Raw genomic sequence first — 13,713 nt, forward strand, 5'->3', positions numbered from 1 at the left:
AAACAGCTACACACTATAAAAAAAAAAGCCAAAAGTGACTGGGGGCCTGGCTTTAAGAAATTACTTGTACGTAAAGTTAAAAGGCCTCATGTAGAAAGCCCCACTTGATATGAAAGGAAAGCCGAAAGACAAAAACCCTTCGAGTGCCAACAGGTGCACGCTTGACTTACCCGAACTGCAGTCGGCCCCAATGTAGCCGGGGGGACAATGGCAAGCGCCGGTCCTGAAGTCGCATCGCCCCCCATTCACGCAGCTGCACCGCGCCTTGCAGTAGGGTCCAAAAGTCCCCGCTCGACATCCTGGAGACGAGACACAAGCGCTGAGACTGAGACATACAACGGCCAGGAAATGGATGAAGACGGACAAAAAAAAGGAAATACTCACGTAGGTTGCAGCGGGCGCCATGGTAACCAGGTAGGCAGCTGCACTTGCCGGTTACAGGATGACACTGTTCCTGGTCCCCGGAGCACTGGCAGGTCTGGCTGCAGTTTTGGCCGTACATGCCGATGGGACAAGCTGAGAAGATCAGGTCAGTGTTAAATTTAAGAGCTAAATAAACACATTTGTGAAGCTGGTCTAACAACTGTATCCTAAATCTACTACATACATGTTAAAATGGAGTTCAGATTATTGGACTAGTTGATATTCCTGACTGAATTCAAGATATTGTATTGATATTCTTCAGAAAATCAATATATTGTAGCATTTCCCGTAAAAAGAGCATGGCCTGCATGGGGCCCGAGAGTAAATCGTCTAGGGAGGCCTTCATAATAAGATACGATACCAGTGTGGTATGGAAAAAAAAGTTTAGGTACTACTGGAATAGAAAAAATTTAAGTAGGCTATTGAAAGCAGGAATGGAAAAAAAAAAATATCTTAAGAGGCCACATTTTTTTGGTCCAGGGACAGCATTAAAGGAAGTGACTTGGTTGTTTAAGCTCAAATAAATGAAAGAAATTGTAAATAAATAGTCTTTTATGGAATGATAGATGGCATATATTATAGCATAGGTATCGATATTGTACGCCAAGTATCTTTAAAGTACTGGCATCTAAACAAATTAAACGGTACCCAGTGTTACTCAGTCGGGCCACTCACTAATAAATAAAGATTGATTGATGAATTTAGTTAAGTTGGCCAAAGGCTTTAAATTTAAATCATTAGAAACAACATTAGCTCAGTATTAGAACCTCTCTGAAATAACTACAGTGTAAACCTGTGATTCATCTCTAATTACATCTTCAAAAGGAAGATTAACGACATAGTGATGCTTTTTTAGGTATACTTCATCCTATCAATTATTTCTTTTTCTTTTGGTTTATTCTATAAACATCTGTAACAAATGTGTGTTATGCATTTAAATGCTTTTCTTGGTAAATGTTGCAAGTCTAAGCTTAAAACTGATGATTGTATCGTTAATCATCTGTATCTGTTCAGCTCAGGAAGGACTTGTTTGTATCTAAAGTCAATGTAATCTAGATCTTATAATTTATTATGTTATGTAAATGTACTGTATATTGAATTGAATATGGGATGGGCACTTATTAGCTTATTGCTTCAGCTTTCTCCATTATGAGCATCCGCAACTGTATGAATTACTAACATTATTTTTTGGATTAAAACTTCTGGATTAAAAATGTAGGCATTTTAGGGGCCCGTGGAGGAGTGGGGCCCTAAGCAGCTGCTAAGTCAGTGAGTGTGTGAGTTTTAATCATTTGCCAGAATGGCAGGCAAGATTCATTGGAACATACTTCAGCTCAAAATATACTTTTCATTTCAACTTAATAATAATTATGAAAAAACACAGTGCACTTTGACTCTGTGACATGCATCAAACTACAGATATCGCCGACTATCAAAAACTATTAAAACATGTATAATTTTTGGGCTAATGACCCATTGAAAATTGTTCTGCGCCCAACATTTGGGTCCACAGTCCTCCCCAGAAGAATCCTCTGTGAACGACGCTGTTTTCTTCTACTAATGACTGGTGACTTCTGCAAAACTCCCATCAGCCTGTACATTCTTTCACACAGCCTGTCTGTTTACCAAATGTACATCACCAAAACTAATGGAGCCCACAGCCCCATCCGTCACTGTGGAGGAGATGAAACATGTTTTGGGGACTTGGGATTTTGAGTGGACCAACCCACTGTTGCGGCAGGAGCAACAACAAGCGAGCAGCGCGGCGCAAGGGAACAGATAAGGAAAAGGGGTCCAGACTAAAGAGGCAATTACGCCGCTGTCATTATGCATGTCTGCCTTGCAAAAGCCCTTATCCGCCCGCGCGAGGAGACAAAAACAATGCCTAGTGTTTTGCTTGGCAGCCGGTGTGTAACATTTATCAGATGTCTGGGGAGTGTGTGAAGTGGGGAAGGGAGAGGAGAGGGGCGGGGTGGCCGGGCTGCGGACAGATTGCTGAAGAGTCTATGCATGTTGTAACACTGAAAGGTACGGAGTGGATGAGGGAGACGTCCTGTGAGAGGGAAAGTGGAGAGTTGGAAATGGGCAGGACCGGACTAACGGCTAATGCTTTCCATAAACATGTATCGCAGCGAGTTGTAAATACACATTTTAAATTACTGAGTGGCTTTCAATCGACTTTAAAGGTGCACTGCGTAAACATTTTGGACTATACTATTGCGGCAAAACAAAACATGCTCCTAATGATGCAGAAAATGCTGTTATTGCAGTGTGTAATAAAAGAATGGACTTGGAGGAGAAACTAACCTGTTTAAACCCCATATTCGACTGCCTTTCGTCACATCTCCATGGAGACGAGCTGGAGACGTACCCACTCCCAGTAAAGTTTACAGTCATATCTTAGGAGAGGTGAGCCACATAAATGTTTGTTTGTACATTTATGAGAAAATATCTGTCATAAAATAAATGCTTGTATTTCAATTTTATTTATTGGGTAAAATTCCACGCGGTGTGGCTTTAAAGTATACTGTACCTAATGATATACTGCTAATTCTTCTTTCTGACTGCCATGACATTGATACAAATGACAGTATGACAATTTTGTTATTATTCATGGCCTTTTTCAGCTTTTCTTACTTGTCTCACATCCCGCCCCTGTAAATCCAGCGGGACACCCACATCTCCCAGTCTGGTGATGACAGGACACTCCGGGCTGGCACTGGCACAGCAGGCTGCAGGACGGACCGAACCACCCCGGCAGGCAGGCTGCGGGGAGACAGTCATGTGGGTTTTTGGTTGAGGAATCACAATATGTTCAATGGTATTTTAGATTATAGAGCTGTGATTTCCCTCCGGTCCAGGCGCACTTACCTCTGTCACACCTGGCCCCCCTCCAGCCTGGCTCACACTCGCAGCGGCCCGTCGTGTGGTGGCAAGTGGCACTATGGACACAGTCACAGCGCTGCTCACATGCCTCTCCGAAAAAACCCTTAGAACAAGCTGGAGACACAACACACTACTGACATTTTTGTTTGGCTATACTCTGTTTTCCTATACATGTACTGTTCATCAATAGTACTGAGCTCAGTTAGTGAAGCGTTAGCCCAATGCCCATCAATGATAGATGAGAGAATGATGAGAGAATACTTGTTGTAAAGTGCATTGAGGTTTGGAAAAGCACTATACAACTAGAAATGCAATGGCTGCGCCATTGCGATTGACTGCGGAATTGCGGGAAGCGAATGCAGAAATTGCATAAATTGCTTAATTTGCATAATCTAATTTGCATAAAGTGGTAAAATGCATAAAATGTCATGTTGCATAAACTATATAAACTGCATAAAGTGGTAAAATGCATGAATGGGTTAATTTGCATAAATTATGTAAATTGCATAAGCTCTTTAAAATTCATAAATCCTAAATGGCATAAACTCTTAAGTTGCATAAACGCTTTAAAATGCATAAACTGGTTAAATCCCATAAAGTGGTTACTTTGCATAAATTGTTAATATTGCATAAACTTTTCAAACTGGTCAAACTGTTGAAATGGCCTCAGTGCTTGATTGGCAGAAGCTGCACAAATGGCTGAATGTCCTGGAGTCTCCCCATTGGCTGGATTCCCCCCATACACACCAATGCAAAAATTTCAAACTCCCGTATAAAAAACTGGAAAACTGCAGAAGGCCAATTTTATCTCAAAACCCACAAGTTGCAGAAGCTGAACATGCACAAAGTGCAGAAATTGCATAAAATGCAGAAAAAAGTGCAGAAAAGCATGGATTTGCGGCAGCCCCATTATAAATCAATGGGAAAAATCTCCGACATTTTGGCCGATTGCGGAAAAACCTTAAGTTGCAGAAGTCCCAAAAGTAATAGCACCCTTCTCCTCAACATGCGGAACATTTTGATGCATAACTTGCATAAATTGCACAAAGCATGAAAGTGCTGAAAGCTCTAGAAAATCAGGAAAAAGATGGAAGAGGAATAATAATAAAGAACATGAAAACCAATAATTGACTGCGGAAGAATTCCGCAGTCAATCAATTACCATCCCAAATACTTATATATACAACACCAATTTCGACAAACTCATTAAATGTCATGAAACCGTTTTTAATCAGGAAAAAAAAAATCTCGATTTAGTCTTTGTCTCTGGCATTAACTTCCTGCTCTACCTCCTCTCTTCCGTTTCACCTGTTTGACAAAGATCTCCCGTCCATCCAGACTGACAGGCGCACGCTCCAGTCACTCTGTCACATCTGCCTTTGTTTGCACATCTGCAGCGCTGGGAGCAGTTCTGTCCAAAGTACCCCATCTCACACTCTACAACACAACAGCAATGGAAACTTAATTAAGATGCTGTTTCATTAAAAATGAATTAAAAAGCACTGATTAAAACACAGTCATGTGCAGGAATAAAGTGGTAGTGACCTAACTCGCAGGCCGCTCCAGTCCAGCCAGCGGGGCAGGAGCACTGGCCGCTCATAGGGTCACATGAGCCTCCGTTCAGACACAGACACTGACCAGAGCAGCGTTCCCCATAAAGGCCCAGAGGACAGGCTGAACCACACAGGAAGACAGGAAGAATGTAACAATACTTATCATCATCATAGACAGAGGTATTTGTTAACCTCACGGGTCATGATTTGTTCTTCCTCATGGCTAAAGAAGGCTATGATGCAGATCAGTTTTTGAGCAAAACACTATCATGCCTCAATGGTTTGGCATACTGTATGTGAATTCTGAGATCCTGATATACAGTAAATGGGTGATCTGTCACTTCTTATGCTGAACATGGAGGATAAAATGCTTTATACTAGGGCATCAACTAACAATGATTGTTGGTAATGATAAATCGGCAGATTATTTTTTACAATTAATCACTTGGCTTGAAAGATGTATAAAATATTTTAAAAAATTTCATCCATCCATCCATCCATTTTCAACCACTTGTCCGTTGCCGGGTCGTGGGGGCAGCTGTTGGGGCTGCCCAAATCACATTGCACCAGCCTCTTATGGCTCCTCCTGCAGGTGGTGGGTCCACAGAAGGATGGCCTCATGGTTCTAACTGGGCCGGTTCGTCTCTCATATTTTAATTTTTTTCCACATAAAGCTAAAGTGACAATAGAGTTAACTTAGAGTGAATGTTAGTAGGAGGTTCTTAGAGCTAATTCTGCTTTCTGATTGGATAATCATCCTGAGACACAGACAGATATTAATGAAACTCAATTTCATAAAAATAGCATATCATCCAAAAATACATTTTCATGTCATGCTTGCTCTTTTTGTGTCTGTGTATACCAGAAAACAATTAATCGATTACTAAATTAGTAGTTGGAGATATTTGATGTTCTTCAAAGACGTCCTAACGTAAGTTGCAAGGAGAGGCAGGAGAGTTAGATGGAGTTATTAATAAGGAATGCTAGGGCTAAGGAGGGGCTTAGTCAATAATGGGCAGTACGAAAGGTGTCCTTGGTAGTCTGTGCCGGGGCTAGAAAATTCTTTAACAATAGCTGTCATTTCAATTATCTCTCAGTTCTACTATATACTGTAGCAGAAATGTAAATTCACCACAATCTAAACTGCTGTGTCTAAATCGCAGCCTACTTTTTATTTTTTCAGCCTACCTGTCTTTACTGTCTTACATAAACAAGCTATCTCCTTCTTCCATTCCACAAGTTTTCCTCAGCCCAATCTCCAACACTGCAGCCAAACCGTCAGCCTCCTCACCCTCTCAATCTGCTTGGCGTGTGTGGGCCCTAAAGCATGATCTTTTCTGTAACAAGTTTCAATGTCTCCATCTTTCTATTTCATTTAACAAACCATGATGCTTCACTCATTTGTCTGCGTCTCTTTCGGTCTCTTATGACTAGACTAATTCAGCCTTTTAGTTTCGTGTTCGTGATGATCTGTACTCACCCAGTTCGCAGCTGACCCCGGTCCACCCAGGCGCACATCTGCACCGGCCGCTGACATGGTCACACCTGGCCCCATTCTGACACTCGCAGGTTTGATTGCACTGCTCCCCGAAACGACCCTCGGGACATTCTACCACACACAAAAACACCACTTTCACCATTACATAAGCATAGGACTGCACTTAGTTAAAAGGAACCTGCATTATTTTTAGATATGGCCAAACTTTGTAAACTTTTCCTAATGAACCCATCTGACATTCCCAGTCTTGAGGAGGAAGAAAAAAAAAAAAGGAGGAAAATGCACTAATGATAGAGATGCGTCGTAAAGTCACGCTGGTGGCTTTTGGCCGCGCTCGGCTTTGGAAGTTTCGGACCGCAAAATATCTGCGGCGAGAGGAGAGCCCTGAAAAAGGCCGGAGAATGACAGAGTAAGACGTTTAGTGGGCAATTCATTGGATTCATTAAAACAACGGCATGAAATTCTCAAGAAAAGTTCCGCATGGGAATAGGTTAGCGAGTAAAAGCCTCCTCCGAGCTGATGTTGTTAACGCGGATCGCTAGGAAACACGTGGGTGCGTTTATCCCGACTCAATTAAAGCATTTTGGCTCGAGGGCAACACCTCTTTTTTACACCCGCCTTTTACCCATCTCTGATTATTGAGATAATTGTTCGCAAACATCATCACAGGCGAAATTCAGAGAAGAGGATGCTGTGATGGGCAAAGTCAAAGGCAGACCTCCCTCACACCCTTTTTTAATGATGTGGCTTCTATTACCCAGAATGCAGTGTGGTCCTGCCCAGCCGGCGGTGCACAGGCAGGCTCCTGTGATGTGGTGGCACCGGGCACCGTTCCTGCACTCGCACATCTGGCCACAGTCAAGACCGTAAAAACCGTCAGGGCAAGCTGCAACCGAGATAAAACATCCGCACGGTTACTAACACGGGATACTTTGGGATACTTACTTCACGATCCCTGTCCCGTTCACCCCTCTCCGTCCCGCCGCCTGACCAAAATGCCCGTGTCGGATTGCACTCGGTGTCTGCGTTCGTTAGGGAGAGCATGTGCGGTGGGATCGGCGCCACTTCAAAGGTCCTCCAAAAAAGCATCGCAGGCTGTGGAGTTTTCGGGCAGAGGTTGCAGAAAGAGCTGGTAATTAGGGCACCTGCTGGGTCCACAGGCCGCACTTGTAAATGCCGAAACAAAGCCTGGTTATTTGGCCCGCTCCAAAGATGCACTTAACGCACAAGGGCTGCACTATGCTGGATAAAAGGCAAATAAAAAAACATTGACGGAAAGTTGTGAATGATTAAGTGTGGGCCGTCGTAGATTGCTTAGATTAAAGGCTCTGTGCACCGAGTGAGGAATACTGCACCGGTACCAGGTACTGTACCTTTTGTGAAGTGATATCTCTGCCCATGTGACAGTATTGTTGCTTGGAACATAAATGAGTTTTAAACCAAATTAATCAATGGAAAGGAAAACACGCACTAATTTGCTTTAAGGACATTAGGAGAAGCAGCTTGTTGGTGCTGGGGCTTTCCACAGGAAAAGTCATGAATGAAGTAAAAGTAAGAAGATTTTCTTTTTCTTTGCTCTATAAAACCACTCCTTGAAGCACCAGGGACCTCAAACCAGAAGTCACAATTTTAGATTACAATGGTGCTGGGCCAAGAGAAGAAAAAAGAAAATTGCTTTTATACGTTTATACTTCATACATTTATACCACATACACCTGGCATAAATATTTATATATATATTTAAATCTAAATCTGCGGTTGTCAAACTTTTCACTTTCTTAGAAAATGTTTAACCTTCCAAGTACCACCAGACCTATATCAAGATCAAATCAGGACTAAACCGTGTTTAAAGAAGGGTCTATAATAGGGTAGCGCTTAATATTAAGGTGTGCTTGTTAAGTATTAATAAAGTATTAATAAGCATTAGCATATAACAGGCCATGAATAATATGCTTGTATAGATATTAATAAGCTGACTATTATACGATTATCTATTAACATACAAATAGGCCATGAATAATATACTTGTATGATGTGCCTTGGTATAAATCTTAAGTACCATATGGTGCATTTATTTTTGTACAACTGTAAACGATAAATCCTATAAGACACTTTTGTACGATCATAAATTATTTATATTAATGCACAAGCAAACACTCATGCATCGGTTTGTTGCATGAGTGTTTGCTGAAAGTTCATGTGATGTTACTTGAATGAGAGATAAGGGGTACGTTTTTTATAAGTTCTTTGAGCTTCTTCCTACACCCTTTTGAGCACCATAGTCTTGTTTTCTTTGAAATACTTTTCTGCTCAAATGAATAAATAAATGAAAATGAATGAATGACAATAAGCTGCTTATTATTATACTATTAACATACTAATAAACTACCCTAGTCCTAACCTTAACCCTAACCTTTAGCAGATTACTAATGATTATTAACAACTTATTAATACTTAACAAGTACACTTTAAAGGAATAGGCCACCGTTTTTACATACTGTGATATGTTCTTACCTCACTTTAGACGTGTTAATATATCCCCGTCTGGTCTTTGTCCGTGCGCTCTGTCACGCAAACGGAGCACATACGCAGCTTCTCCCACATGTCACATAGCTCCAAAAAAGCTCACGATAGAAGCTACCAAGCTCTTCCACGTGTTCCCTATTTAAATAAAGTTACGTGAAGTGTTTTCATGCGAAGTATATTTACACAGAAATGTAGCATGTCGATTTTATAAGCAAATAAAAAGGGGTACTATATTGTGAGGCGTAATGATACGAGGAGCAAAACGTCCGCGCAGTAACTCCTAAAGACTTCCCCCGCTCACTTCCGTCAATAACCTTTAGGAGTTACTGCGCGGATGTTTTACTCCTCGTATCATTACGCCTCACAATATAGTCCCCCTTTTTATTTGCTTATAAAATCGACACGTTACATTTCTGTGTAAATATACTTCGCATGAAAACACTTCACGTAACTATTTAAATAGGGAACACGTGGAAGAGCTTGGTAGCTTCTATCGTGAGCTTTTTTGGAGCTATGTGACATGTGGGAGAGGCTGCGTATGTGCTCCGTTTGCCTGGCAGAGCGCACGGACAAAGACCAGACGGGGATATATTAACACGTCTAAAGTGAGGTAAGAGCATATCACAGTATGTAAAAACGGTGGCCTATTCCTTTAATATAAAGCGATACCTAAACTGGATCTAAATTTGACAGTACTGGATGTAAATATCTCATCCAGAAAAAACACATCTTGAATGCATCACTGATCCTAAATGAAATGATTGCCAATTCAAATGAAACTGCAATAGCTGGTGACCCTGAGTGCCACACCAAGAGGCCCATAAACCACCAGTGGTACACATACCTCAGTTTGAGAACCACGGATCTATAGCTAAACGTGACGTCTATACATGTGGACCGGGTTTATCTTGTACAGCACTTTACATAAACCATTATTCAGCCAACCTGCAGTCGCTCTGGCGTGAAGCTCGTTCTGTACCTCAGCCGCCCCCCCCCGACCTCCATCAAACACATTACAACGACCACACTAATACTGTAAACAAGACTTCTGCCGCCTTTAACACCTACTGTACACGCTTTTTAATGGGGTAACCGTTCAATAGCACTATTCCCTGAGCCTGGCAAACGAGTGCGCAGTCCATTGACACTCTTAGTAAACAGAGTGCCTCCTGTCCCGCGTGAACCAAGCCAGAGCCCGCGAGATGAATGAGCTCTTTCCATAAGTGGCCTGTAAATATTGTCTGTATGCATGACTTCACCACGCCGGGCAAAAGAACCGCGGTGTTTAGTCAGTGCCTATTTCTGATGGCTCAATTTGTCACAGGACAGTTGACTAGATCCCATATGCACATGATGACGCCATTTCTCCTGCCAGATGGCTCGAACGATTAGCATGTGTTTCTCGCTTCAGGATCCTACAAAAAAAAATGATATTCATAAATGTATGGGCCTTTGCGAGCGCTGTTTTTTGGGGTGAGTTGGAACACATCTGCATAGTAAAATCTCGCAATTATCTCAGCGCTGCATTTGTTCGCTGCGTCTTTCGTTTTACGAGCAAATCAGCGGACCGTGATACCAAAGGAAGCCACAAATTGAAGCGTAAGGGCGATGTGTAACTTGGTGGTTTGAAGTTTTCGAAAAAGCCACAGTTTTTTTTTTTCTTTCTTCTAACTTCTACGGATGATGCAGCCTTCTTTTTCTGGCCCGAGGGCTCTGAAACAAAAAGAAAAAGTATCCATCTTCATCAGCATTTTTGAGAGCTGGTCATCTCCCTGTTCCCACGCTGACAGCAGGGAGCTCTTTGCCTGCTTCTATGGTGGTTGAACTGCAATGTTATTAAAGCTGGCCCACTCAGCACAGAGTCATTACGCAGCTGTACGCTATAGGCCTGTGGTGCTTCACTGTCTGGTGTTGATTTGAAAGCATTCGCGAAAAGCCATGGCAACACGGACGGTTTCGCTGTTGTGTTGGAACAATTGAGGGGATATGGCCTTGTTTATCTCACGCCTGCAAAACAAAATAGAGGAAAGAGAAACTGCACGACTTTGTATATCTGTGTATCAAAAGATTATGGGATTAGTGCAACAGGCCGAACACTGAGGCTGACGAGAGTCTTTGGGCATGTAAAGCACATTATTTATACATTATGCCTACTTTATTATGTAAGGTTATGTGCTTCAAATGATTACATTGCCTTGCCCCTTTTTTATTGTACGACCATAAACGGCTGATGATGATGTACAAGCGTATACGAGTGCCCGCCTTAACCCAGTGCATTTTTTTCCAATTTGGCTTTACCCAAATCTAAAAGCTTCTTGAGTGCAGAGCAACAGCGCAATGTCTCATTTGGAAGCTGAGGCCTACAAAACTGATCTTTTTGGTCGCGTTGTCGCCGCATTTTTTTCCCCCGTGATTTTTTTTTTGTTTTTTTCTTGTGGTTTCGCCACATTATTGTGACTTTTTTGTTGAGTTTTTGTCACATGTTTGTCACCTTTTTGTCATTCTTTAGTCACTTTTTTATTGCTGTTATGTTGCGTTTCTTCAGTTTTTTTGTGGCTATTTTTGTTTTTACCACATTTTCCTCATTCTTTTGGCGGCTTTCGTCTCACTTTTGTTGAGTTTTCATCCTCGTTTTCATCTTTTTTTTCTTTTAAGAAGCATTTAGATTTGGGTAAAGTCAAACTGGAGACTAAGTGCTTGGTTCAGGTGGGGGTTAAGGAGTTAAGCTCTCAGGACTTCTTCTCAAACCTTTTGGGTTTCAGTGTCATTTCTTTAATTCATTTGTTTTCTCTCTCCAGTGCTGCTCCTCAAATCAATAAATCCCCTATTACTGCAGATATAGTTGCATCTAGAGATGAATTGTATATTGTCACTTACAACATTACATGATATTAAAAACAGTATATGATGATTTTCATCCCTATTATCTGAACAATAATTGCAACAGAAGCCAACAACAAATACGTCTTTATGCGCAAAGTCCACACATCCATTTGGAGCCTATGTCTCAATCATAACCGACCAATTATAGACGATTCATTTCACCGATAAAAATCACTGAGTTGCTGTGCGACAACTGCAGATGCTCCCATACTTTTATACTTGGGCCCTCAATTTAGCAAAAGTCTTGATAAATACTAAAGATTCAGTTCACTGTTCATATTTTACACATGTCCACAAGCATTACTTTAAAGAAGAAGACTGAAATATGAACTGCTAAACCAATAAAACAATCCCAAACATTTCCAAAAAAGGTATAAACTAGATGGTTAACAACTTATTTTTAATGTAATAAGACCCAACATACATTGTTATTTGCTCATCACCTACATACAGTAACTACAGTCTTTCCAATTCTAGTGATTACTTTTTCATCCTTATTTGTCACTGTATGTCCAGGGTAAATGATTATAGTTTCATACCAGTAGGGGGCGTGAGATCTCCCTCTAATATTCCCCACTTTGCTGTTATAATCTGTCATGTAATATTAGCACTGTCTGACAGTGTTTAAAGCGCAGACTCTTCTCCCTCATCTTTGTTTATAGGTGGTAGGCACTGAGAATCCAGGCCAGCAGCACCACACACGCTGTGCCATCGCTGAAAGAGCCCATCTCTCCTCTAAATGAGCGCTTTAAGACAGCGGGATTATTTCCAGATCCCTGCTTGTGTAAGAGCCACTGCTGTCAGCCCGTAAAGCAGGCGAGGGGGACCACACAGCCGGGGAAAAAAGAGGGAGAGAGAGGTGGGCGGATAGACGCGCAACCTCCAATAGAACTTCCTGCTGCAATTCAGAGTCCATGAAGAGAGAGGGGTCAGCGCAAAACAAGAACCAAACAAGCTGCTTTTCTATCAATAATGCGGAAGTCCGGCGGCAATCAAACCCCAGTGAGTCTTTGAGCGGTGAACTTTTTGATACCATCTTCAAAGTGTGTCCAGAAATGTCCATATAAAAGCCATTGACGACCTGTGTGCACAATGCTGGCTTCCTCCAACAGCGCGAGAGATCAAAGAACGCCTTTTCTATAATGGTTTCCTACTTTATTCTGCAAATCATCTGTCAAGAGAATAGCAAACTTGTTGCCACAAGACTAAACACAGACAAAAAAGACTCCCCAGCTACAAATTGGCGCTTGCTGCTCCAAACAGAACTGCTTATGTCCCAGTAAAATCAAAACACATTTTACAAGTATAACCACGTGGAAGAGAAGAGCTTGAATTAAAGTGAGTGCGCAACGAGTATTCATTTAGAGGCTTTGAACTTATGCAACTGTCAACTATTAAAAATATATAAACGTTGATGAAGTGACGGTAGAATATTATGTTGTGTCAATATGAGTAATAAAATAATTGGCAAAAGTAACAACTTTTCCTCATGTTAGTAAATGCTGTAAGCTAAAGTGCATGTGACACATATGAAACACAATAACACAATTATATTTAAGATTTTGCTAACAATTCGTTCACAGCTTTCTTTAGTTTGACCATTTTTGTGGTGTTTATAGTTTCACTTCCTTACTGAGCTTTGACAGGAAGTGACATAGATGAAGGCAAACAAATTTAAACTGTTGCCGTGCCAACCATGTTAAGTTGGGAATGTGTCAAACTGCTATGGAACTTTACCTTCATCTATGTCACGTTCTGTCAGCAGCATAAAAATTAAAATCACTGCTTCACTGAAATAGAATGATTATTTTCGTTACAACTGATGTTATTCATCTAAATATTTTCAAAAGCATTGAAACCTGTCATAAGCACTTCAAGACATTTGTCCAGGGTTGCATAACATGGTATAATTTTTTACTTTGTATGACAAAGAGGATATACCTA

The 13,713-nt window shown here is 41.3% G+C and overlaps 1 protein-coding gene across 1 annotated transcript in view; it reads right to left on the reverse strand.

Moving 5' to 3' along the window:
- egfem1 (EGF-like and EMI domain containing 1) overlaps nucleotides 1–13,713 on the reverse strand; it is a 63,424-nt gene that overhangs the window by 9,337 nt on the left and 40,374 nt on the right. The window contains exons 20-27 of the mRNA XM_079573298.1: nucleotides 7,118–7,246; nucleotides 6,343–6,471; nucleotides 4,855–4,983; nucleotides 4,618–4,746; nucleotides 3,295–3,423; nucleotides 3,061–3,189; nucleotides 385–516; nucleotides 171–299 (exon numbers count right to left, since the gene is read on the reverse strand). Coding sequence (XP_079429424.1) covers nucleotides 171–299; nucleotides 385–516; nucleotides 3,061–3,189; nucleotides 3,295–3,423; nucleotides 4,618–4,746; nucleotides 4,855–4,983; nucleotides 6,343–6,471; nucleotides 7,118–7,246 — 1,035 coding nt within the window. The remainder of the gene's footprint in view (nucleotides 1–170; nucleotides 300–384; nucleotides 517–3,060; nucleotides 3,190–3,294; nucleotides 3,424–4,617; nucleotides 4,747–4,854; nucleotides 4,984–6,342; nucleotides 6,472–7,117; nucleotides 7,247–13,713) is intronic.

The sequence above is a fragment of the Gobius niger genome, assembly GCF_951799975.1.
Source record: "Gobius niger genome assembly, chromosome: 1".
Taxonomy (NCBI): domain Eukaryota; kingdom Metazoa; phylum Chordata; class Actinopteri; order Gobiiformes; family Gobiidae; genus Gobius; species Gobius niger.